The 24,130-nt window shown below is 39.7% G+C and overlaps 3 protein-coding genes across 4 annotated transcripts in view; 2 read left to right on the top strand and 1 right to left on the bottom strand.

The window, feature by feature from the left end:
* bcl9l (bcl9 like) overlaps window positions 1-6,401 on the top strand; it is a 33,924-nt gene extending 27,523 nt beyond the window's left edge. For both annotated transcript variants that reach the window (XM_042487386.1, XM_042487387.1), the window contains exons 7-9: window positions 128-2,516; window positions 2,610-2,864; window positions 5,169-6,401. In XM_042487386.1, coding sequence (XP_042343320.1) covers window positions 128-2,516; window positions 2,610-2,864; window positions 5,169-6,361 — 3,837 coding nt within the window. In that variant the 3' untranslated portion in view covers window positions 6,362-6,401. The remainder of the gene's footprint in view (window positions 1-127; window positions 2,517-2,609; window positions 2,865-5,168) is intronic.
* LOC121943783 (C-X-C chemokine receptor type 5) lies at window positions 6,400-9,808 on the bottom strand. The gene is made up of 2 exons (XM_042487391.1): window positions 9,672-9,808; window positions 6,400-8,245 (listed from the first exon to the last, which is right to left on the bottom strand). The coding sequence occupies exons 1-2, from the start codon at window positions 9,702-9,704 to the stop codon at window positions 7,187-7,189; spliced, it is 1,092 nt and encodes a 363-aa protein (XP_042343325.1). The 5' UTR covers window positions 9,705-9,808; the 3' UTR covers window positions 6,400-7,186.
* Window positions 9,809-11,430: 1,622 nt separating this feature from the next.
* ddx6 (DEAD (Asp-Glu-Ala-Asp) box helicase 6) lies at window positions 11,431-23,956 on the top strand. The gene is made up of 14 exons (XM_042487389.1): window positions 11,431-11,528; window positions 12,292-12,900; window positions 13,020-13,083; window positions 13,736-13,840; window positions 14,727-14,856; window positions 15,240-15,386; window positions 16,273-16,367; window positions 16,510-16,632; window positions 16,756-16,884; window positions 17,099-17,215; window positions 17,699-17,762; window positions 19,022-19,123; window positions 19,241-19,420; window positions 20,773-23,956. Exons 2-13 carry the CDS (start codon window positions 12,704-12,706, stop codon window positions 19,414-19,416), a joined length of 1,449 nt encoding a protein of 482 aa, XP_042343323.1. The 5' UTR covers window positions 11,431-11,528; window positions 12,292-12,703; the 3' UTR covers window positions 19,417-19,420; window positions 20,773-23,956.
* Window positions 23,957-24,130: the final 174 nt, after the last annotated feature.

Below are 24,130 nucleotides of genomic sequence, written 5' to 3'. Positions count from 1 at the left end.
ATCTATCTATCTAAAAATACCAAACAGACAATTTACAGTGTATAATAACTACAATTACTGCTGCTATTGCTACTGAAAATGAAAATAATACACTTAATATAAATGTTTCTTTTTTTGTCTGTCACAGGGCCACACATCAGGGAAGCTTGCTAACCAGTCTGAGAAGGTAAACTCCAGCAGCTCTCCACCCACAGGCACCCCAAAATCCCAAAGTGGAACTCCGCGGCCGGCCTCTGCAGGAGTTGGAGGAGCGTTACATCCTGCAGGGACGCCATCATCAGCAGGACACTCAGATAATGAATCCTCTCAGACCAGACCTGGCGGAGCTTCCAGCAATAACAGCATCAGCGTCCATAGGTCAGAGGGAGGGAGCACGGCCGCACCTGCAGGCTCAGTCCCAGGAACTGGAGATGGGGAGTGTGCAGGAGCTATGTCACTTCCTGTTGCTACTGTTTCTCCCTCTCGGAGTCCCTCCATTCTTTCTGCGCACCTACAGGGTGATGCAGGCCAGAGGGGGGGGCCAGGGCACACGGATGGTCTGTCCAAAGAGCAGCTGGAACACAGGGAACGCTCTTTGCAGACACTGAGAGACATAGAGAGGCTGCTTTTGCGCAGTGGGGCAAGTGGAGGTCCTGGAGACACAGGAGGCCCCAACAACAATGCAAGTAATAACTCCTCCAACCTTAATAATAACAACAATACTGATAGGAGCGGTATTCTAGAAGATGGTGACAGTGGTACTAATAACTCTAATATGCTATCGTCAGCCTTGGCTCCGATGGGAGGTATGAAGAAATATGAAGAACCCCTGCAGTCCATCATTTCTCAAACACAGTCCCTTGCCGGACCTGCCCTTGACAGCCCTCAAATGGACTCTCACCATAATTTACCACAACACCCCCATCACCAGCTGTCTTCACCTGGGGTCGACATGGGTCCTTTACTCGGACCAGAAGGGCTGACCCCAGAGCAAATGGCATGGAGAAAACTTCAAGAAGAATACTACCAAGAGAAGAGACGGCAACAGGAAATACAACCTCCAACGCATCCACAGCACTTTAGAATGATGAGTGAAATTGGTATGCATGGAGGTCCAATGATGATGAGAGGACCCCCTCCACCCTACCACAGCAAGCCTGGAGACCAGCAGTGGGGTCCTGGCAATATGATGGGAGGAGGAATGGGTGGAAATGCACGAATGGTAGACATGCACCAAGAAGGGCCCCGTGGCCCAAGGTTCCTGGGACAGATGCAGAGAGGGCCACCTGGAGGAGGTGGTTTTCCTGGTAACCCTTTATCAGTAGAGGGTTTAGGGCCCCAAAGGCCCACCAGGTCAGGGATGATTTGGCTCGATGATATGTCCAACAACATAGGTGGTGGAGGTCCCTTTCATGGCTGCTACCCTGGTGGACCTCCTCAGCACTTGCAGGGCGACCCAGAACATCTGTTAACACATGAGGAAATGTTTCGCCTCATGGAGAAACGGCAAATGCAGGGGCTTCCCAGATTTGAACTTGACAGATTAGCTAAACAGCAGCAACAGGGCAACCTAGGCTCAAGAATAATAGATAATCCCGGGGGCCCAGACTTTCACAATTTGGGAATGGGCCGAGGTCCACCCTCTTCACGAGGTGATCCAATGGACTTTCCTAGTTCACGGGAGATTATGGGCTCTCCTGGAGGGGGTCCTCAGATAAGAGACCTGGTGGATTCTCATCTGGGGAGCAACCTCACAATGAACATGAACCCGCAGATGAATGTTCAGCAACAACAGCAGATGATGCTGTCTCAGAAGCTCAGAGGAGCTCCTGTAGGAGGGGGGCCTATAGGTGACATGTTTAGTCCTGGAGAGATTTCGCGAATCAGGGCATCACAGAATGGAAGAGGGGGAAATAAGGGAATGATCCCAGGACCTGATGGCCCCTTCCAGTTTCCCAATCAAGGGCCCTTCTCTGGAGGACAGGTGGAAGGGCCCTATCTTCAACAACCTGGCCCTGAAATGTTTGGGCCTGACCAACAAGGTCATACTCAAATGGGAGGTACGTCCCGGCTTAGTCATATGCCGATGACTGGAGGCCTCAGGGGAATCGACCTCGTTTCGAGGCACCCTTCTGACCTATCAATCAACGTCAACCCCCTGACCTCTCCTTCAGTGCCTCGTCCTCATCAGCTCAAGTCTCCATCCCTCAACCAAGAGCCATCTCCTCTCCTACCTTCCCCCTCTGCTCCAGGACTGAAGTCACCCTCACAGGTCTCCTCCGCAGGGCATCATGCCACTCTTCCCCCTGCTTCTGGTGCTGGGACTCCTTCCTCCTCTTCCATGAAGTCCCCCCAGATCATGGGGTCTGTCAACCTTGGGTTGCACTCTCCGTCTGCCTCTCCTGGAAGACTCAAGTCCCCTGCAATGGCTGTGGGCTCTCCAGGGTGGGCATCTCCCAAAACAGCTCTTCCAAGTCCAGGTGGTCCAACCAGTGGGAAGATTGTGGGCAATGGAGGAAGTAGTTCCACTGAGACAGGTACAGTCAAAATCCACAATGACATTTGATTATTTTAAATGCTTTTTTTGTATTGCTATAGCATTAATCAATTATTTTTAATGTTCTTTGCAGGCCAATCACTTCCCCCCAGGAGTTCCAATTCTACACCTATAAGCCAGCCAGGCTCTATGAATCCTAGTATGCCATTTACTTCCTCCCCCGATAATCCTCCATCTCAGAATCCTTTATCTCTTATAATGTCTCAGATGTCCAAGTATGCCATGCCCAGTTCTACTCCTCTCTACCATGATGCAATCAAAACAATTGCCACTTCAGATGATGAGATGCTGCCAGATCGACCTCTTCTATCTGGTGTCAGCATTGGAGGTATGAAAAAAACAAAACAACGACCCTCATTTATTAATCAAACATGAAGCCCAGCTCAGATCTGAGTGCTGAAATCATTGTGGGATAGGGTTCACGTCCGATTCATCAAATGTTCTTATCTCACCAATCACAGTGTATGAATGACTCGCTGTTGATAAATGTGGTCGCTGAAAACAGTTGTCATTTACAAAAAGTTACCCCAAAAGTTTACAACAGGGAGAGGTATAATATGTACAAAAACAGAAACTTCTCTGGGCTAGAAATGGATATGCCGAGGTCCAATTTAACCAACTGGTTCTGTTTAGCAGTCAGAAAAGTGTCATCAAAGGAAGTCAAAAAAACACAGTATGGAAAGAAAACAGAGCTGCAGCTGATAGCGTTACAGTGGACAATCGTACTCCAGCTGAGGTTTAAGTATTTAATTTATACATCCATATTTACCAGTCGATAGACAACATATATTAATAATATTAGCCCATATATTTTATAACACTGATATTTTGTCGAGTTCATATAAAAAATTTGAACTGACCAAGAACGCAGATCGTGTGGCCATGCATATCAGGGTTGCATTCATAACAGGTAACAAAGGTGAAAGACGCACCGCTTGTGTCTGAGCCGGGCACCAGTAAAAATCTAATTGCCTAGGCTGCTAAAATTTAGATAATTACAATGTTTCAGAGTTTATTTCCTTGTAATGAAAAATGATATAGATATTTTTTGGCTTATCAGTGTTCAAAATAAAAGTTTCACATAAATTAGAGCAGGTTCCAGTGCTTTTCAGCTTTCGGTCAGCATTTGCACAGAGCCAGGATACTGCCAGCTGTGATACAGACCGCACAGATGCAGGCCTTTACAAAACATATTTTCTCAGTTAACTCTACATTTTCCAGTGATTAATATGTGACTGCAAGTACTAAGATGCCAGTCAGAATGTGGTCTAACAACAATTCTCCAGCTCAGCCAGATTTACTGTGTTGCATCTCATGTCCACGCTGACTCAAACCTGCGTACACGTGTTGACTTCGCTCACATCCATATTGATTTTTTTTTTAAATTTCATTTTAAAGGGCCCATGTACAGTAAAAAAAGTAAAACATAAATGCTACCATTTGATGCGCCGTTCCAGATTATAGCTTAGAGCTAATGCAGCTCTGCAGTCCCTTGGCAGGTCAGTACAATAACATGATTATATAAATTTGTACAAGAAAAAAGATGAAAAAAAGAACCACACAAGACAAATAATACACACAATAGAGTGGTGAAGTAATGAGTCCTAAAACGCGGCAGTCTGTCAGCCTGGTTGGCCTACAAAAATATGTTATTCCTTCACCACTCTATAGAACATGATATAAAATGATACAAAGACAAAGACACAAGGCAGACGATACCTAATAAAACTACACAAAAAAACGCATCTCTTACAAAACACAGAATAAAAAGCTACTCACAATAGCGCATCACAATTGAAATTGTCGATTTTAAAACAAGTTATAAAGTCCAGAGTTCAAGGTCAGTGAATACAGCGCTCAGTAGCTTTTAAACGTCTTTTCAAGGCGGTTTTGAAAGTCCTGATAGAGCTTAAGCTCCTCACATGGTCAGGCAGTCTTCCACTGACTTGTAGCTCTTAAAGAAAAAGATGATTGCCTAAATGCAGTGCGACAAAGTGGTATGTTAGAGTCTTGTATAGAGGATAAGCTAGAGGATTAAATAGAAGCTCAGTACATTGTATTTCTCCAGTATCCCACAGTGATGATAGTGCAGGGCCAAGAGAGAGACCGTTTCTAATTTGTCTGAAGTTTTCCAGGTTAAACTTTATAGTTTTCACCATTGTATTTATGTGTTTCTTGAAGTTGAAATTTTTATCCAGAATCACACCAAGATATTTAAAATCAGTAACTATGTGATAGAGAAACTTTGCATGGAAATGACTAAAGCCCAGTTTTGTGTTGTACGTTCGTTTCATAAATGAGGGCCATTGTGACACAGACAGAACACGCATTATACACTTCAGCAGCATGTAGAAGGGTGGTAGTAGAATGACTCTGCTTCATTGTGTCATTTATAGATACCGCCATGCCATTAAAGAAAGATTGCCTGAATGTATAAATAAAGTGTGTTTATTCTTAGATCTATTTAGCTTTTCCTATGGAAACCATCTCTCAGTCTAAACCTTCATATTAAAGTATTGCTGCGTGAAAATAGGAATACACCTTCATTGATATTTCATCAGCATAATGGGTTAAGGAAAGGGCAGTCTATTCTTGAATGTTAATGGTGTGATTTTTCTTGTTTTATTACCAGGAAACATGGGGAACCCCCAGACCTCCCAGATACTTGTCTCCCAGGGCTCCATTGGTCCCCACAGTGATCCCCAAAGCCCCATGAGTATTGTAAGCCAAGGCCAGCAACACCTGCCCCATGATGCCTCAGGACCTGTGCTCTCTTCCCCAAACCAAATGGGCATGCCTGCCATGAATTCTGCCATGATGGGAGGAGGTGCACCTGATGGAATGGGGCCCTGCAATGTCTCACCTATATCTCAGAACCAGATGACTGGTTTCCCTCGCATCCAACCGCCACCTCATGGGCACATGCACTCACCTATTGGAGGAATGTCACAGAATTTCTCTCAGTCTAATGAGGATATTCTCTCTCCTCAACAGTTACACCTGCTTAGAAAAGGTCATCCTCACCAGCGTCCCTCTCATCACTCAGACTCATTTGCCTCTGTGCCCATTGGGGACGGCCCCGATCTAAGCGAAGTCATTCGGCCCTCTCACACAGGGATACCAGAGTTCGATCTCTCCCGCATCATTCCTTCTGATAAGCCCAGTAGCACTCTTCAGTATTTCCCCAAGAGTGAGCCACATCAGAATCCACATCAGGGGCCACCATCCCAGCAACCTACTCAACAGCAGCTCCTCAAGCAGCTGTCGTCTTCTGGCCCACCGCACAGCAGCGGCCCATCATCCAACCCCCACTTAGCAAATCTGCAGAATATGATGGCTGAACAGCAGCTGCCACTTCATCCCTCACATGGTGGAATACGCCAAAACATGGGCATTCCTCAGGGGGGCTCTAGGGGTATGGTGTCTGGTGGGGGCATGGGCCCAATGTGCCCCCCTGGACATATGATGGGAAGGACAGGCATGGGGCCTCAGCAGCAACTCCAGCAACAGCAAGCCATGATGGCAAACAGCCTTCTCCACCATCCTTCCAATCCTTACCCCGGCATGATGTCCTCCCAGCAGCACCCACACAATCTGATGGCACAGCAAAACATTATGATGATGCAGGCGAAGCAGCGAAGCATGCCAATTCCAGGGGATCCCTTTGGCCCCCAGGGTCCTCTCATGTCCCCTCAGGGTCCCATGATGGGCCCCTCCCACCCACAGTCTGGTATGATGGGCCCCCAGTCTCTCAGACAGCGGGGAATGTCTTTGGACAGTCCCATTGGCTATGGCCCTGGAGGTATGGCCAATATGCCGTTTTGATCCAGCTTACATAAAATGTAAAAAAAAAAAAAAAAAAAAAAAACAAAACACAAAAAACATGTCCACTAGGTCACCTTCCCATTGTGTCTGATTTTTTTCATTATTCTTGCAGTTATTTGAAAAGAGGAACTGTAAAAACAATATATCCAATGATAATCTTTAAATTTTGGAATACAGCTAGTTAAAATTGAATATTTAAAAGCACTGTAACACAGTTCAATAACAAATCTGAAGCCATTTTCTAAAATACTGTAAAATATGTATATTTCAAAGATGTGTGTACTTGTCATGGGAACAGAGTGGCAGTCGGGAGAGGAGTGCCTCAAATTTCTATTTGTTTTAATATCATTGATTTATTTTCTCCAACTACCAAACTGTTGTGCAAAGGAATTATATATAATATATACTTGCTGTATATAAGATGCAATTTGTGATTGTTTGCAGTTGTTCTGTATAACAGTGTTTTAATAGAAGTCTAAAAATAGAATAATACTGATCTCTAAGGTGGTTTTAGTTTTGGTTATTGTGTTGTCAATTATTGTTGTTTAATAACATTGACAAAGGGACACAGTGGCTGTGTAATATAATGACATCTTTATTAAATTCAAGCAGCAGAAGCTAAAATACAAACAAAAACCGATTCCATGCAACAAGAATTTTTTTTCCTTGACTGGGTAAATAAGACATATTTTAAATGCAATCATAAAGTTGTAATGGGTGTTATAATGTCAAAACATCTGATAAAATTTAAAAAATAATTCCAAAAGAAATGCTGAAGAAGAGAACAAAGGCATTTAATTACAGCTGATGTAGTACAAGAGTTAATTAGATGAGGATGGTGCTGCTGGTTGTTGCTCCATCAGAAATGGACGGTCGACTGTGACCCTGAGCTCTGATGAAAGGCAGGCAAACGCGGCTGCAGCCCAGCTTATAAAGTAATTGTATTAAGTCTTTGCGGAACCGCACTCCCACAAAGGCATACAAGAAAGGGTTCAGGTAGCAGTGTGAGAATCCCAGTCCCTTTGTCACATCAAGGGCTGATAGCAGTTGGACAGAAAGTTCACAGGTTTCAATTAATTTCAGGTCTACCATCGTTTTTATCAGTAAGGTGATATTATAAGGTAGCCAACAGTAGAAAAACGCAAGAGTGACAAGTAAAGCCAGTCGAATTGCTCCTTTTTTTGCATGGCTTCTTTGACTGCTGCGCAAAGTAACCACCACTGCCGTGTAACAATAGCTCATGACAGCCAGAGGTAGGAAAAAACACACATGATCAAAGACTCTGCTGGCCAAAACCCAGTTGTTTGCATTTATACCATGAAGATGATAGGAGCAGGAGAGTCTGTGTGCATGTGTGTCTTCTACAGAAAGAAACACAACATTAGGTATTGATAAACCAAAACACACCAGCCATAACAAAATGCATGTTTGGTGCACCGTTCTTGGACGTCGGCTCTGCATACTAGGAATAGCATGAACAATAGCCAAATAGCGATCAAACCCAATGCACGCAAGAAGGAAACACCCACAGTGGAGGTTAAGATTTCTCATCAGGCCTGTCAGCCTGCAGAGGAACTCCCCAAACAGCCAACCTTTGATACTGTCAACTATATCAATAGGAAATGTAATAAGGAGCATGAGGTCAGCCAGGGCGAGGTGCATCAGGTAGATCTCAGTGATGCGCAGGAGGCGCCAGCGTCTCAGGAGGACAGTCATCATCAGGCCATTCCCTGCCATACCCAGCAGAAAGATCAAGCTGTACAGCAGGGGCTTGAACACGACACGAATGGTCTGCAGGCCGATCCCCTCATCCTCTGCACAGAAGGTTTCCTCTGTGTCGTTTAAGTTGTCTGTGGAATTCCCAAGATCTATTGTATCATTCAGCTGTAAAATATGAAGAGAGACATGTTCATTTGAACTACCTCATCACAGTTTGAGAGTTATGTTGCTTTGCAATAATACACAATTGCACACTCAAATGATTCAGGCTAAATTTGCATATCTTTTTAAAACTAAATGAAATAGTAATCGTAACATAATCTTAAATCAGCTTTAAAAGCACTACATTGATTTTTTGCTTTTTCTTCCTTGTGGTTTTCTCTGTAAAATAATTGGGCAGGAAACAGGCCAGATTTTTCTCACTTCCCCTTCGCAGTAGTAGTAACATTTAATGGCATATATGCCAACACATCCTACTATGGCTGTATATTAATAAAGTAAAACTTAAGACTGTTTACCCCCATTCAAAAGCTAAGTTAATATTCTATCTGTTGGAGAAATCACAGCTATTAAAACTATTGAAATATCAATTTCTTCTTTTTTTAGTGATGGCATTAAGTCAGTGGCTGAGGAAAACACCAAAAATACATTTTTTTGTATCCTCTTAAATTTAATTGCATTCAGATGTAATATTAGTAACATATCTGTGCTAATTACTTTCTTACTTTCATGTAATTTGTAATAAACAGAAAATGTACATGTATGCATGATAATTTTCTGATACATCTCCCTTCTTATAAAGTGAAAATTCTGTTTGACGAAACAAAACTTTACATTGTAAACTATATAAACTAAGTAGAAGTTACATGAACTAATTATTGATATTTCAATTTATGTTAATATTAATCCTTATTAAGGAGAAAATATTAGAATAGATTTTTTCGACAATCAAGTTTATACATTTAATTTATGTTACAAGCAATAATTATTAGGATAGTATAATACGTACTTTTTTTTATACTTAAATCAGTGCGATGATGAATGAATGATGAATGAATTGCAAACCATTTGAAGCCTGCGATTAGACTCTCTGTTAATGACAAACCTATAGGATGCATTACAGTAAATTTCTTCTTCGCTTATTTCCCTGGTGAGTTAACAGGAAAGAGGCAGTATGTAACAAACCCACATCTGTTTAGGTGCATTTTTACGGTCCAGTAATTCAAGCCAAGGAAGTTTTATGAATTATGTTTCTCAACTTTGTGTGAATGTATAAATATCGTAGTTTAATGTTGATCACAGAAAGCAGCTACAGGTTGCATACTAACTTAAAAACTTGTACTTTAAAATGCAAGATGCTGCAGTGGCGGCTTAGGAAATTTTAATTAGTTAAACTGTCTAAACAGCAAGCTGTAGCACCTGGAAGGTGTCAACTAGCAGTCAAAGGATAATTGACAACAGATTAAATTAAATTAAGCCTTTTGCTATAACAACCAATCAAAATTACAAAGTAAATATACACATTTTACACATCAGAGAGAAAAAAAAATCTACAGCAATTTCCCATTCACTTCAATAATTCTTGCCTTACCTCAAAAACTGTAAAAGTGGTTGTTACAGCCATGTGGGTAAATCTTGGTCACTTGATTGTATATCTTAATAGTGCCGTAGTGAAATATGATAGCACTTCCTGATTCTTCTAAATGTGCTTTGCTGATGTCTTCGTTAGGGGGTGCACTTGGAAGAAACAGCAAGTCAAATCGGACAAAAGCTTTAAATATCAGGCTTTCTGTAGTAAACATGAGTGAGCAGTGGTGCAAATCCAAGTAACCACACCCACTAGTACAATCTTACCATTAACAAACAAGAGGCAACCATACAGAACTAGGCAGATTTTATTTATTTTTGACAACTCTCACACACTCATAAATTTTACAACATCCAGCCATCCAAACAAGAATAATATGTGGGTGTGAAACATCATCCAGCTTTGTCACTGGTATCAGTCCAATGCTTTTGATTGCAATAAATAAAGTACCTTAAGTAGCTATTTTGCACATAACTGGAGGGCAGTGTTAAGAGCAATTGGTTTGCGACCAGAAAGTCAAATTTGTTATAGGTTGTTGGTTTGCAGGATACATTCAGGTTGGGAAAGCCTCTGAGGAAGTCTTTAAGAGGGCCCTGAACCCCCAGCTCTGCTTTAGAGCTGCTCCATGGCCAGCAGATCAGACTGTGGTTGTACTGGACTGCTTTTAGGTGTGAGTATGTGGGTATGAACGCAACATTGACCACATTTCTTTCAGTGATGTGGCCCTAAAGTTTTTTTTTTTTTTAAAAAAAAAAAAAAGCTGAACATGAATATTCAGTAAATGTCACATACTGATTTCAGCACCGTTATAAAACTGTCCCCCTTATTATCTGCATGCTATTTAGGAGTTCTGAGCTACTCAGCTGTTGAATCAAAAAACTACAAATGTAATATTTATGTAGACCTTGAAACGTTTGGTAATATAAGTGACAGAGCAGAGTGAAGGTTAGGCTATTGAACTGTAAGAAATTTGAAATACTGCCAAGGTATTTGTCTATGGAATAGCAAAATATGGTGTGTGAAAGAGATTTTAAAAAAAAATCAAAATATACAAAAATAGTCTACCTTAATCACATTGGGGTGTTTCCTGTGGGTTTACTAGATATTTCTATCATGTTTTTGTTTTCATATTTTAATTTTTTTTTAAATATATAGATATATATTTTTTTAGATAAATACTGCCAAGTTATTCATCTATGAAATAACAAAATATGGTGTGTGACAAAGATTGAAAATAAATAAATAAAATCAAAATCAAAATATACAAACATAATCTACCTTAATCACCTTAGGGTGTTTCCTGTGGGTTTGCCAGATATTTCCATCATATTTTTTTCTTCACAGTTTTCAAAAACATTTTTTTTCATCTCAAATGTTGTTACAGATAAATACTGCCATGTTGTGTGTGTGTGTATGGAGTGTGACAGAGACAAAAAAATACTATATATATGTGTGTATGTATTTTTGTGTAAGTAATGATATAAGTAATAATAGCGGTTAAAATTATGTTGTTTTTGTTGTTATTCTCACACTTATTTTATTTGGCAAAAACCCAAAGAAAGTAGATCAGCATCACGTGCACACATTTAAGTGAAAGAAAACACTGACAGTACAACAAAACTCGTAAGTGAGGTGGAGTTAGTGAATTAAGATGGTTTTAAAGTATAATTTTGGCCGGACTCTCGATAGTAAATTCCTGATTTGAAATGAAATCAGCTGATCAGTTGGTTGGGGGCGGGCTCAAATACGAGTGGAAGCCATCTTGAACGCTTGGTTGACAAGACTCTTTCGTAGTCAGCTAAAAAATTGAGTACATCTTACAAACACCGCACAGGGAACCGGTTATTTCAGTTATCCAAGGTAAATGCGTGTACATCAAAACAAGTTGTACTTCTGGGGATGCCTTAGCGAGATATGTTATTATTTTGTGGCGAGTTTTACAGCCAGCGTTAACTGTAAATGTTATTTCGCCATCTTTAGCCAATTTGTTAGCTTGCTAGCAGCCTTAGCACGACGGTCGGGTCGGCTGAACTAGCTAATATTAGCAAGTAGATATCATGTTTTGTATGTTAGCTAACAATGTAAATTGTGCCGAGTATTACCTACACCAGCATTGTAACCTGCCGACTGGATTACAATAATATCATTTGGGAATTTCAACGTTAGTTCACGGAACCAGCACAACGTAAGCATGAAGCTAAAGCTACGTGTGCTAGTTAGCCAGATGTCGGTGGCTAGCTAAAGGGTAACGTTAACTTGGCTCGCCACTAGCTGGTTGTATTTAACAGATAGAAAAGACTCCTTGCCCTTCATGTGGTCAAATATTTATCTGCTAGGCTTTTTAGACTACAAAGTTGGGGGTAATTGTACAGACTATGCATTTATTTGACTAACTTTTCGAATATTTACGTTGTCTCCACTATTTTGGCAATGGTTACCTAAATAATACGAGCCACCGCTGTGTCGGTTAACTTCTTACGCTAGGCCATCAATTTACTGATACTCTTATTGATCAGCGAATTATTAACTCGACAAGTATAATTTCCCCTCAAATACAGTATATAGTTTTCTGCCACACAGTATCATGGCATTGTTATTTTTCTCTGTGTCTCGTGTGTTTCAGGGTTGGAGAAACCTGAGAAAGGACGCAGCGGCTCAGTCAAGCTACACAAGCCGGCTTGCTTAACAGTTTGCCAACACTTGAAAGCTAGCTAAGCCCTCCTGGTGTATGGTTTTCCTTTATAACAATGGAAGATTACTTCCGTATTAAACCCGAATTTGTTTAATAAACCCATGCTTAGAAGATTTAGAAACATTGTGAGGAAGAATTTGTTTTTTGACACTAGATGTCTCAGAGGCAACAGTATTGCTGAGTAACCTGCTGAAGCAAAATATTTGGAAAACCTGTATTTGGATATTTACTAAAGTCTCATCAGGGAAGGACAATCTTGAGTTTTGAGTGGTCCGGGCATATTGGACCCACTTCAACCATAGGTTTTATTGCTGTTGTAACAGAAAAGTTAAGCTAGGTAAACATGAGCACCGCCAGGACAGAGAACCCAGTGATTTTGGGATTGTCCAACCAGAATGGACAGCTCAGAGGCTCAGTGAAGCCTGCTGGAGCACCAGGTGGAGGTGGAGGAGGCCCGCAACAACAGCAACTTAATCAGATGAAAGGCACAATCAACAATGGCAATTCCCAACCAGCCCCCACAACTAATGCTGTCATCAAGTAAGATATACAATGCTATAAAATCTGAATTTTGATTGTATGTTTTCTGCATTTTGGCGCTATCATCACTGTCAGTTCTTTATTATGCTTATTGCTTACTATAACTTAACCCCTCACAGGCCTGGAGATGACTGGAAGAAAAGTTTGAAATTGCCCCCCAAAGACATGAGGATGAAAACTTCGGTTGGTACAAGAAAACTGTCCTTAAATTGAGTTGAGAGTCATCCAGTTTGGGACTAGAAATTGCAGATATGTTACACTTTTTGCTTTTGACTTGTCCCTCGCCAGTCATGTCAATGATATGCAGTGATTTTTAAATTGTGTTCATTAAACACCATGCAAATTATGTGGTTTTTGCTGGCCTCTAGCCATGCTAGACAATCCTCCTAAGCTTGGCTCTTTTAATAAGGAGACATATTGTCTGTAGTCTTAAAATAAACAAGGCACAGATGATAAAACTTTTGCTTTAAAAAAGTGCTGAGCAATACACAGGTGTCATTTTTATTGGGATCACCGTACCTTTGGTGTATGCCTTAGAGGGAATTCTGTACTATGATTCCTGTGCTTTACTATGGATTTTTTAAAGTATATATTTGCACGCCACTGTTGTACTCACAGTCATGCAGAAAAAAAACAAATTTTTTTGGCTTCTTTGCAATTGTTGCAGTTGCCTGCTAAGTTTTCCTAACATTGCCTCTCGTCGAGCTCTAAGAGAAACATGCTACATAACTGCAATTTACAGTTGTTTTAATAACATTAGTTTACAAGCTCACGATCTGTTAACATTTGTTGTCACTAAATGCTAATTAATCTACAATTTATATGATGATTACAGGATGTGACTGCAACTAAAGGCAATGAGTTTGAAGATTATTGCCTAAAGAGGGAGCTGCTCATGGGAATCTTTGAGATGGGCTGGGAAAAGCCCTCTCCAATTCAGGTACATTCAGACACACAACTCAGATTTGATCTCTTTCAAAAGCTTAATGAGAAAGTGTCTTTGTGCTTGAGGAAGGACATGCTTTCATAATAACAGAATTGGGTATATTTGACATATCCTGGCAGTCATTCCAGTACGTTGACTTTGGCATGCTACCAAGCTTTTCTTTGATACCTTTGTTTAATTAAAACAATATGAAATGCTACTTTAGTAAGTCACACTCTAATTGTCTATCATTAAATGACTTCAGTGTCTTAACTAAAAAATTAAGATATAATATAATGTACTGGGTTTTCATGTGAAAGAATTGTTCTTTTAGTTCAAAGTTAATCCTAGCGATGGGGGTTGTCTAAAATCTGGTTAGTGTGGGGTCCAAGGCTAAAAAATTTTTTTAAAAAAGGTTAGACTTAGGTTTGATCCTAAATCAGACTCCAATGCAACAAATAAGAGAGATACTTGAAGTTTATCTATTTTTAGCCATGCTAGTGAAGTAGCAATGTAGGCTGGCTCAGACTTAAATCTCAAAAGCTATTAGATTGATTGCCATGGTTTCTAGGTTTTCTACATGAATGTTCCCCAGGTTATGTATTCTTCTATCCCATGATTTTTCCTCATCTGACCTATTCAGATAGATCCTCTAAGCATGTATAACCTACATTGTGGAGTGATCTTAATGGGGAATTAGTGAGCAATTGACCCCAGATTTTTAAAATGACTTTTCATTCTGTCAGTACATGCCATTAATGTGGCCAAACCTCTGAATTAAATATTTGAATATATTTTGTTAAAGCTGACACCATCTGGTATTTACCAAACATGCACTGTCTGTACCAAGTTAAAAAAAACTAGTATTGTGTATGAATCTGTTGTTACTGATTTTGTGCAGGAGGAAAGCATTCCCATTGCACTGTCAGGAAGGGATATCTTGGCCAGAGCCAAGAACGGCACGGGAAAGAGTGGAGCCTACCTCATTCCCTTACTTGAACGCATTGACCTGAAGAGGGACTGCATACAAGGTGAGACACTCATTTTATGGCACGATAACTGCTGGGAAGTTGACTTTTGGCTGTGACCTAATCTCAGTCAATGTCAGTCATAATTTTAAAGGCAAAATTCTCCGGTTTCAGGTTTTTAATTATGAATATTTGCTGGTTTCCTCATTTTTATGTATACTCAGTATCTCACAAAATCAACTGATAGGTGTAAAACTACTTTCTTTTGGCACTGTATTTAATATCTAAGTAAAAGCAATAATCAAAGTGTCTTTGCTTGTTAAATATTCAAGCAGTTTCTACCTGTAGTTGTTGTAATTTTATGGTTTTGAAAAGCTTTGTTCATGTGTCCACTAAGCCGGCTGGTTTGAGGGCTCTATCACAAAAGTGTTTCTCGTTTTTTCCAGCTGTTGTCATAGTGCCCACCAGAGAATTGGCTCTGCAAGTAAGCCAAATATGTATCCAGGTCAGCAAACACATGGGTGGAGTGAAGGTAATGGCAACCACAGGTGGCACCAACCTCCGCGATGACATCATGAGACTTGATGAAACGGGTAACTCCACAATTTTAAAATTTTGTAACGTTCTGTTGGGCTGTTTTTTTTTTTTCTTTGTCTGTTTTCTAAAAGCTATGTTTTTATCAATCAGATGTGACTAAATATTCATGTGGGTACTTCAGCTGTCAGTCTAAGCCATCCTGTTTGACAAAAGCCAATCAATGTGTAAATAATATTTCAATGTAAGCAAATAGAAATGGCATCTTATCATTTAAAGCATAATTCCTAATTTCTATGTATTGGCACTGCACTGCGGAGAAGAGTAAAATTAAATGCAGTGTAGATATTTTGAGGTCCAGATGATGGAGGTCAGTCTGGCTCATGTATAATGTCTGGAGTCTGGAAAGTCTGTCTGATCTGTCAGTATCAGACACAGATAATGAAGGGGCTCTGTCTTGTTTTCTTGGATATTGGCAATCCAAGTCTCCCAAAAAGCAATCTATTTCTAACTTACTGACCACATCACAAAATCACAATGTGAGGTGGTTGATTCTTTCTATTGTTAATTATTGACCATACTGTTTGTTTTACTATGGAATATCAGACAACTTCATCGTGATTTTTTTGGTTTTAATTACTGGTGGATATACAGCTACATTTTTGCCAGACAAGGGGTGCTGACTATTGAAATATGTCAGCTAATAAAAACACATGCTCTGTGGCTGAGTGAGCTGTGCCAGATAAATGGATTTCCCTTTACTGCACTTTGATCATTGTCTATATATTTCCAAAACAGACACATAATCCTTGACATTCAAAATGGTACTCTGTAAGCTATACAAGCTATATTAGTCCTCAGTCAAGTAGTAACACTGCTATTATTTTCTGCAAATCCCATGTATATGTGTGAGTGTATTTATTTGCCAATGTTTTTATTTTACAGTACATGTGATCATTGCCACTCCTGGGAGGATTTTAGACCTCATCAAAAAAGGAGTGGCCAAAGTCACTCAAGTGCAGATGATCGTTCTGGATGAAGTGAGTTAAATCGCTCAGTTTTTCATTTTGTTTGACCCATTTTGCTTTTTTTTCCCTAAATAAATCAGAGTGCCTTTGATATTTAACAGCTGCTTAAGGCAGCTCTCAATGTGTCTTTCCCTCGTGTCCCTCTGCTCAACAGGCTGACAAACTCCTGTCTCAGGACTTTGTGGTTATGATGGAGGAAATGCTGGGCTTCCTGCCCAAACAGAGGCAGATTCTGCTTTATTCTGCAACCTTCCCTCTCAGCGTGCAGAAGTTTATGGTGCATATTGCTCATTTTTCATTTAAGTACTTGTTTCATCATTTCTTATTGCTGATAAACAAACCAGCCTTCATAATGTGTAGCACAAGTTGAACATAACTCCTTTCTTCACCTGCTCTGTAGAACGCACACTTGCAGAAACCCTATGAGATCAACCTGATGGAGGAGCTTACACTGAAGGGTGTGACTCAGTATTACGCTTATGTAACTGAAAGGCAAAAAGTCCATTGCCTTAACACCTTGTTCTCCAGGGTAAGTGGTGCCTTATGCGTGTCATGATCCTGCTTTAATTAACTTCAGCTGTTAAATGCAAACAGCTGTAAGAGGATTTTAATGCAGATGGCTGCTGTCATAAATCAGTTATTTTTGATTCAGTTTAAACACTTGTGCTTTGCATTGGACATTGAAGTATTTATTATTAGATGCTTAAAAGCATTGGCTGGAATCCTCTGTTCTGTTTTTTCAGCTCCAGATCAACCAGTCTATAATCTTCTGCAACTCTTCTCAGAGAGTTGAGCTCCTTGCCAAGAAGATCTCCCAGCTTGGTTATTCATGTTTCTACATTCATGCCAAGATGAGACAGGTTAGTTCTAACTACTGCCTCAAAAATACCAACTCAACCCGCTTCAAGACCAGAATACACACAGGTGATGATGGATGCATGCCAGAACAGCTGCTGCAGTTACTTTTGGTGTGCGTCAGAGTGGTGCATCTTGTAGATGTGCATGGACCTCTACTTGATGTGTTGCTACAGTTCACACCAACAATCTATTTCTGGAGTGTTGCTGTTGCCACTGCCAGTTTTTCCCCAATGAGACAGTCCTGTTGACATCTGAGTAACTGGACGACATGTACTATGTACAACAATTTTTGGACTGTACATTATTTGTTATCAGCTGTACTCACATTTGACCCTAGTTTTGCAACTTATCTTGTGCTCTACATAGTTTTACAGTCTATAATTTTAGGCTACATAGCACGGTTCTTTTCCAGAGCAAAAAACAGAATTGCACTGCAGAATTCACCACATACGAGATTTACATGACATCTCTTTTCTGCTCTTCAGGAGCATCGCAACCGTGTGTTCCATGACTTCAGAAATGGCCTCTGCCGGAATCTTGTCTGCACTGGTAGGTGTTGAAGCCATGTATCAGGGTCCCGGCCGATCCTTAAAAAGTTTTAAAAGGCGTAAAATTCATGAATCTAAAAATAAGGCATCGATTAGTATTAAAATATCTTAAACCAGTCTTTTCCAAAATGTCTTCTTAAATACAAAGACATTGGAAGAAAAATGCTATGAATTGCTTTTTTCTGATGTTACATTGTAAAATCAAAATAATTCGTAACAATTCCTCTTTTTAGATTCTTCATGATAAGAATTAAAGCAGTGTCAGGTTTTTAAACTTCACCACTGAGATGCATGTTCAGATGACTTTAGTATCAACCCTGCTTGCCACTGATTTTTTTAAAGTGTGTCCAATCAGATTACATGTGACCTAGATTCTGAAAGTGTCTGAGATGCCAGAGAATTAACATTTGTCTGTTTAAAAAATTAATACTTGAGGTGCTGGAATTTCAGTTCTTGTTGAAAGTGATGTGATGACATATCAGTGTTGAGCTGAGCTAATGGTACCAACATAGTCCAACGCAGCAGCGAGTACAGTTCATATGTGTGAGAAGCTGAAGTTCACCTAAGGGGTCATCTAACCTAAAGTTAGGACATAGCGTGATTGATGCATCACTCAAGGTGGTGGGTAAATCTTTGTAACTGTGCTGCTTCTACTTGTAAAAATATAAATATTTGTTGAAGCTTTTGCACAGAGAAGAAGAATAAAGAAAACAAAGAATACGCAGATAGGATTGCAGTACACTCAAGGCCGCATAGTGATCTATACAAGATCCGGTTGGCACAAATCCTTGTACTGGAATTACCCATCTTATCATGGAACAGTGGAAACATGCTGATAGATTTAGCTAGCCAGCCTGAGTGCACTGATTAAAGCCAAATGGGGTGCCACAGTTCAGCCACAATGACCTCATGTTGCCTCTGGGAGCACACCAGACAGTTTTGTTGAGAGTGTGCTGTTGGCCTTGGTTTGGCACCGGGAGGGCTCTGCAGTTATGATAGGATTGTGAGAACCGAAAGAAGGTGAAACGAAAGTATGACACATCCTCTGTGTAATTTGGATGACAACATTCACACGAATACTGTCATGGTGCCTTGTCAGTTAGACTTCTAGCTTCTAGCTTCTTTTGTTTTTAGTTTGTAGTGACTTGGTTTTAATAAGCTAATGCTTGTTTCATGAAATTCTTTTTCTGCAGTTACTCAACATTTTAGTCCAGATGTATGACATGTTTGTGTTGTTGTGAATTGATTTATTTTCTGTAGACCTCTTCACAAGAGGAATTGACATTCAAGCTGTGAATGTTGTGATCAATTTCGATTTCCCCAAGCTGGGAGAAACATACCTTCATCGCATTGGTAGATCTGGTAAGAGAATGTGTTTGTTTTTCAACTATGTAGCCTCTTCTGTTATACAAATATTTATTTTAGGTAGCAAACAATGATAAAATAATAATTTTCAACCCTCACATCCTTAATATCCAGGCCGCTTTGGACACTTGGGTCTAGCCATCAACCTCATCACTTATGATGACCGCTTCAACCTGAAAGGGATTGAGGAGCAGCTTGGAACAGAGATCAAGCCTATCCCTGGCATCATTGACAAGAGCCTATATGTGGCAGAGTACCACAGTGAGAGTGGCGAAGAAGTCAAGCCATGAGCCAGTGAGTACACAGACATTGACAGCCAATATACACATATATTTACTTTTTCAGGACAATTACAGTATAATTTACCTGCTTTTCAGTCTTCTCATTTTCATTTTGATGTCAATCTGAGCATTTTAGCACAGGAATGGATAAAAGATTTTTATAAGTAGACTCATTAATGGCAGACATTGCATTTTGCTCTGCTAGTGCTTTGCTATTGGGCATGCTGGTATAACTCACTAGCACAACAAAAGTTAATTTAGGCATTATTACTGTCAATACTTAGATGGTGCATTTCCTGCTGTGCCAAATAGAAATGCCCCCTGTGTGAAAGGTCTCTTACCTTATTAAACATAAAGAAAGACTTGAGCAAAAAAAAAAAAAGAGCAATAACTCCAGTCAATCAAATTGTCCTTTTAATGCAGTTGTTACTGTGCTGTGACAAGGCTGCAATTTTTGAGCTTGAAAGATTGTGTTTAAGTCCCATGTAACACAAGGTGTCTGACCTGAAGTGTCCTTGAGCCAGATATTTGATTTCCACCAGCTATATTCTATGATATTCTTTGTTATTTTTAAGAGGTTTTTGTTGCAAAAGTTAAAAGTAAATCTGAAATGTCATCAAGTGTTTTTTTTTGGCCCCAATTCGAGTTCTTAAATATTGGGCATTTGCTGATACCAGGACCGATCTGCTACTTGGTGAAATATGTATTTGATGCATTGAAAAAAATAAAAAGTGTACAAAGTTCCCATGGATCCTTAAAAAGTCTTAAAAGCTATTAAATTCATTAATTTAAAAGTAATACCTTAATTGATATTAAAATGACTTAAATTAATCTTTCAAAAGTCTTAAAAACACTCAGACATGAGAAGTGGGATTTTATGAATTCATTTCTCTGACGCTGAGTTGTTAAGTCTCAAAGAAAGTGGTAATATCTCTTTTTTTTTCTCGTTTTATGCCAAACATTTGGGCTAAATAAAACTGTCTTCAAGTTTAAAAGATTTAAAATATAGTTTTAAACTTCATTACAAGTGGCATTACAAAGTCCTAAATGTACTGTGCTTCCAGCTGCAGGAACCCCAGTGTAGCTTGCTAAAGTTGTGCCCCTCATTTGTCAGGGTCAATTTTTTTTGTCTAAATGTCTTGGTTCAAAACATATTCTGTTTGTAAGCTTAAATTAATATATGAATTAAAGTTTCACTGGAAAATGCGCCTGTTGGAGTTTTAGACTGATTGTAAACTACAAGTAATCTTCAAAATCCTGCATGCTGAAATCATTCCAAAACTTTAAAAAAGCCTCAGGGGCACTGCTGTAGATACCAAATTTTGTTTAAATAACTCACTTATTTTCACTCTCCTCTCTCAACAGATCAGTCCATCCTCCATTCCCCTTTGTATCTTTTTTCATCCCTCCCCTGTCTTGGAGTTCTCTTTTTTTTATTTTATTTTTTAATGTACAGTTTCTGTCTGTCTTCCTTTTTTGGATGCCACCATAAGGAATGTGTATTTTGATGGACGCGTTTCGGAAGAACTCATTTGCCTTTTTAATAGGGCTCTGTGCTGCACCACCACACCCTGAAGACATAAAGCACCGTGAGGAAAGCATGGGACCAAGTCGAAAATATATCAATGCACATTATGAAGATTCATATCCACCAATGACACAAAGCCAGCACCAATAGACCGCTCTCTGACACCCTCCATTCTCCACATTTTATTTTATAAGTTTTAACCAATTTGTATCAAGTGCCTTAACAAGCAGTTCAACTCGTTCTAAAGTAATAACCCATCATTATTCGTCATCTTGCTCACATCATACCACACACTCACGTTCACCTAATTAAAAATTTGTTACACTAATTTAATGTTCAATCACGTAGGTGAATTCATTTTTGGTTGGGTCATCTGTTTGCAAGCAAAGGAGATAATTAGGAGGGAGGCTGGTCTGAAATATCTTTTTGCTGGCTTGGCTGCACTTGAGTCTGGCTGATAAATGTGGACAAACTTGGATGTTCCATGGACAGAGATGCTGGATTTTTTTCCAAGAGACAGCCAGACTGTCCAGTTGCTTGTGAAGAAGCTTGTGCTTCTAAAAGACCCAGACCCTTTCCTCTGTCTTCAGCACCAGAACACTAAAAATGAATAAGCAGCCTCTCAACACCATGAGTCATGAGGATTCCTGTTTCGGTGGAGTTTAATTGTAGGGAAGGCGTTTTTCCTTTTTTGTCCTGTGTTTCACCTTCCTATGGATGGCCATACTTACATCAGCGAGATGTGCACCCAACCTGTGGGGTGCATCTTACACCTTATGTATATACCTTCATTTTAAGATTGTTTTAAACAAGTTCAAAAGGCTGGCCAACAAAGTGAAAAGCTTTTTCTCCCCCTTTCTCTCGTTAGCACTGGAGACTGTTTCCTTAACTGCCAGTTTGTTTGTTCTGCAATATTGGCCTGTGAATTTATTTATAATTTTAGAAATTGCAGAATTTATTAGGATCCAAAACATTTAAATGACCTTGTGCATGAAATGTTTTTGGAGGCAGAGTTATTACTGATCATCTTTTAGCCCCTCCAAATTTGATTGTGAGTGCAATTCTTCAAAGCTGCACTAAAACTGAGATGGTTTAAATTATTGCCCTTATTCTCCTGCTACCAGTGTTAACAAGTGTTCAGTCTAGACAGATGGCTTTGTTAAGCTTGTGCATTTGAGTAATGAATTCTTTGTTGTCACCAGCCTTAACTTGTGAAACCGACTCTTGAGAAACACTCTAAGATCTCCAGTTGTAGTGTGTTGCTATTGGAAGAGAAAATAATCATGTAGTAGTACTACTTGCTGCAGTGCAGCTGAATTGGCAGAGAATTTGTTTTCTGGGGGAGGTTTTAGCTGTTACATTGATCTATGTGCTCTTTAAGCACAGCTACATTGCTTCACAAATGTTGAGGAGGAAGCTGTGGATTTATTTTCCCCCTTTTTGAAGAATGTTGGCCAAATGCATCAAAATGAACCATCTGACATAAAATGTAGCAGGAATTCATTCTCTGTGCATCACAAGTTAGCTGGCTTTACTGAAAACCAGCTAACAAAAAGATGCCTCACTTAAAACAACCTGAGCAGGTTGGGCTGCACTTAACGCACAGAGAGATGGGTTCAGGCAATAACACTGACTGCACTGCTTTTTGTACACCCATGATGCCCACATGGGAGAGAAGTCTGATGCAGAACATACAAAAAAAAAAAATTAAAATTGGCAAGGGGGGGGGGGATGGGCATGAAGGATAAAATATTACTATAAGTCGGACTGCTTGTTTAAAAAATAACCTGGGCACCTCAGACTGCTGAGTTTATGGCTTATTTTGCTGCCCTTTATTGCGTTGATATTTTTGGGGTTTGGGTTACAGTTGTTTTTTGCATTTTTATGCAACATAACCTTATTTTGCATTAAGGTCTTCTGACCACTTGTTTGTTCAGCTGAAACCTGTCTGCATATGAGGTTCCCCATGTTATGGTGAGATGCTCTCTTCACTGTTCTAATCAATGAGAAGTACTATTGCACATTTAATTGAGGCTCTTTTTAAAATATAAGTGACAATGTTGATCAGTTTGAAATTACATCATTTTATTTCTCATTGGTTAGGACTGTGATTCCTGTTCACTCAGCTCTGTTGTTGTCCCAGAAATACTTGCACATATAATTTGGCTGTTGTGGCTTATGGGTTGGGTGGGAGGGCTGTACTTGATCAAAATATTAAGATAAAATTAATCATCCGTTGAGTGAACAGGGATCTAATTGTTCAGGCACTTGGCAGCTGCTTGTTTCTTGTCAGTTCACTGGCAGTAATCGCCACAGCAAATGCTTTCATGTCTAAATCTGAAAGTTTTAGAGTATTGCTACCTGCGGCTTTACTGCCAGGGGCTGCCATTTTGATAACCTTAAAGACTGAGACAAGAGCATCTTGCCCCAGATTGGGTGTCTAAATTGGATAGTTTGTGTAACTAAATTGTCTCATTTTTTAAGGTCTTTTAAAAAAAATCTTGTGGGGTGGTTAGATTAGCGCTTTTGCTGCCCTGATGCACATGTTCATCCTCTCTTGATAGTTCAGATACATTTACGACAACACAGCTTTTGTGTACAATCTGGCTGTCCTATTACTCATCTGTCGAGGAGGATGTGACAGGAGTCCCTCAGGGATTTCTTTCAAAACTGATGCGTCGGTCAAATAAAAAGGAGAAGAGCCTTTGGGCATTACAAAAACAAAATATGATCTAAAGATCCAAAGTTATGGTAATGGGTATAAAAAGTTATGGAAAAATTGCCCTAAGATTTGGATTTTTTTTGTTCAAATGAAACGTTCAAGTGGAGTAAAGTCTCCAAATTTAAGTGAAGAATTTAAAGCCTGAGTTTTTTTTTCTTTTTTATGAGAATTTGGTCGTTATTTAATTGGCTATTTTTTTCAGTGAGGCAAGTTTTACAGTGGATTAAGTTTAATGGATGTTCTGAATATTGAATACAATTGGAAAAAGTTTTGTTGAGAATAAAGCTCACTGAAATTTATTGTCTGAAGTTTGTGTTTTCCCTTGTAACCACAGTGTGGTGTTAAACTGCTGTTTTAAAACTAGGGGTCAGTATCTTGCTGCTATTCTGTTTAGATGTTATGCCTTAATATGAACTCTGACCTGGAGGAAGTTCTCAGATCACAGGCTTACTTTTACACTGCTGTCGCTTCAG

This window comes from Plectropomus leopardus, chromosome 5 (assembly GCF_008729295.1).
Source record: "Plectropomus leopardus isolate mb chromosome 5, YSFRI_Pleo_2.0, whole genome shotgun sequence".
In the NCBI taxonomy this organism is placed as follows: domain Eukaryota; kingdom Metazoa; phylum Chordata; class Actinopteri; order Perciformes; family Serranidae; genus Plectropomus; species Plectropomus leopardus.
The sequence above is the reverse complement of the archived record's forward strand: the minus strand, read 5'-3'. Positions and strand labels throughout refer to the sequence as shown.

Coding starts and splice junctions, on each gene's coding strand:
- LOC121943783 (XM_042487391.1), bottom strand. CDS start 9,704: ATGGCTGTAACAACCACTTTTACAGTTTTTGAG. Junction 8,246..9,671: donor CCACTTTTACAGTTTTTGAG/GTAAGGCAAGAA, acceptor CATATTTTACAG/CTGAATGATACAATAGATCT.
- ddx6 (XM_042487389.1), top strand. CDS start 12,704: ATGAGCACCGCCAGGACAGAGAACCCAGTGATTTTGGGATTGTCCAAC. Junction 12,901..13,019: donor ACAACTAATGCTGTCATCAA/GTAAGATATACA, acceptor AACCCCTCACAG/GCCTGGAGATGACTGGAAGA. Junction 15,387..16,272: donor CATGAGACTTGATGAAACGG/GTAACTCCACAA, acceptor TTTATTTTACAG/TACATGTGATCATTGCCACT.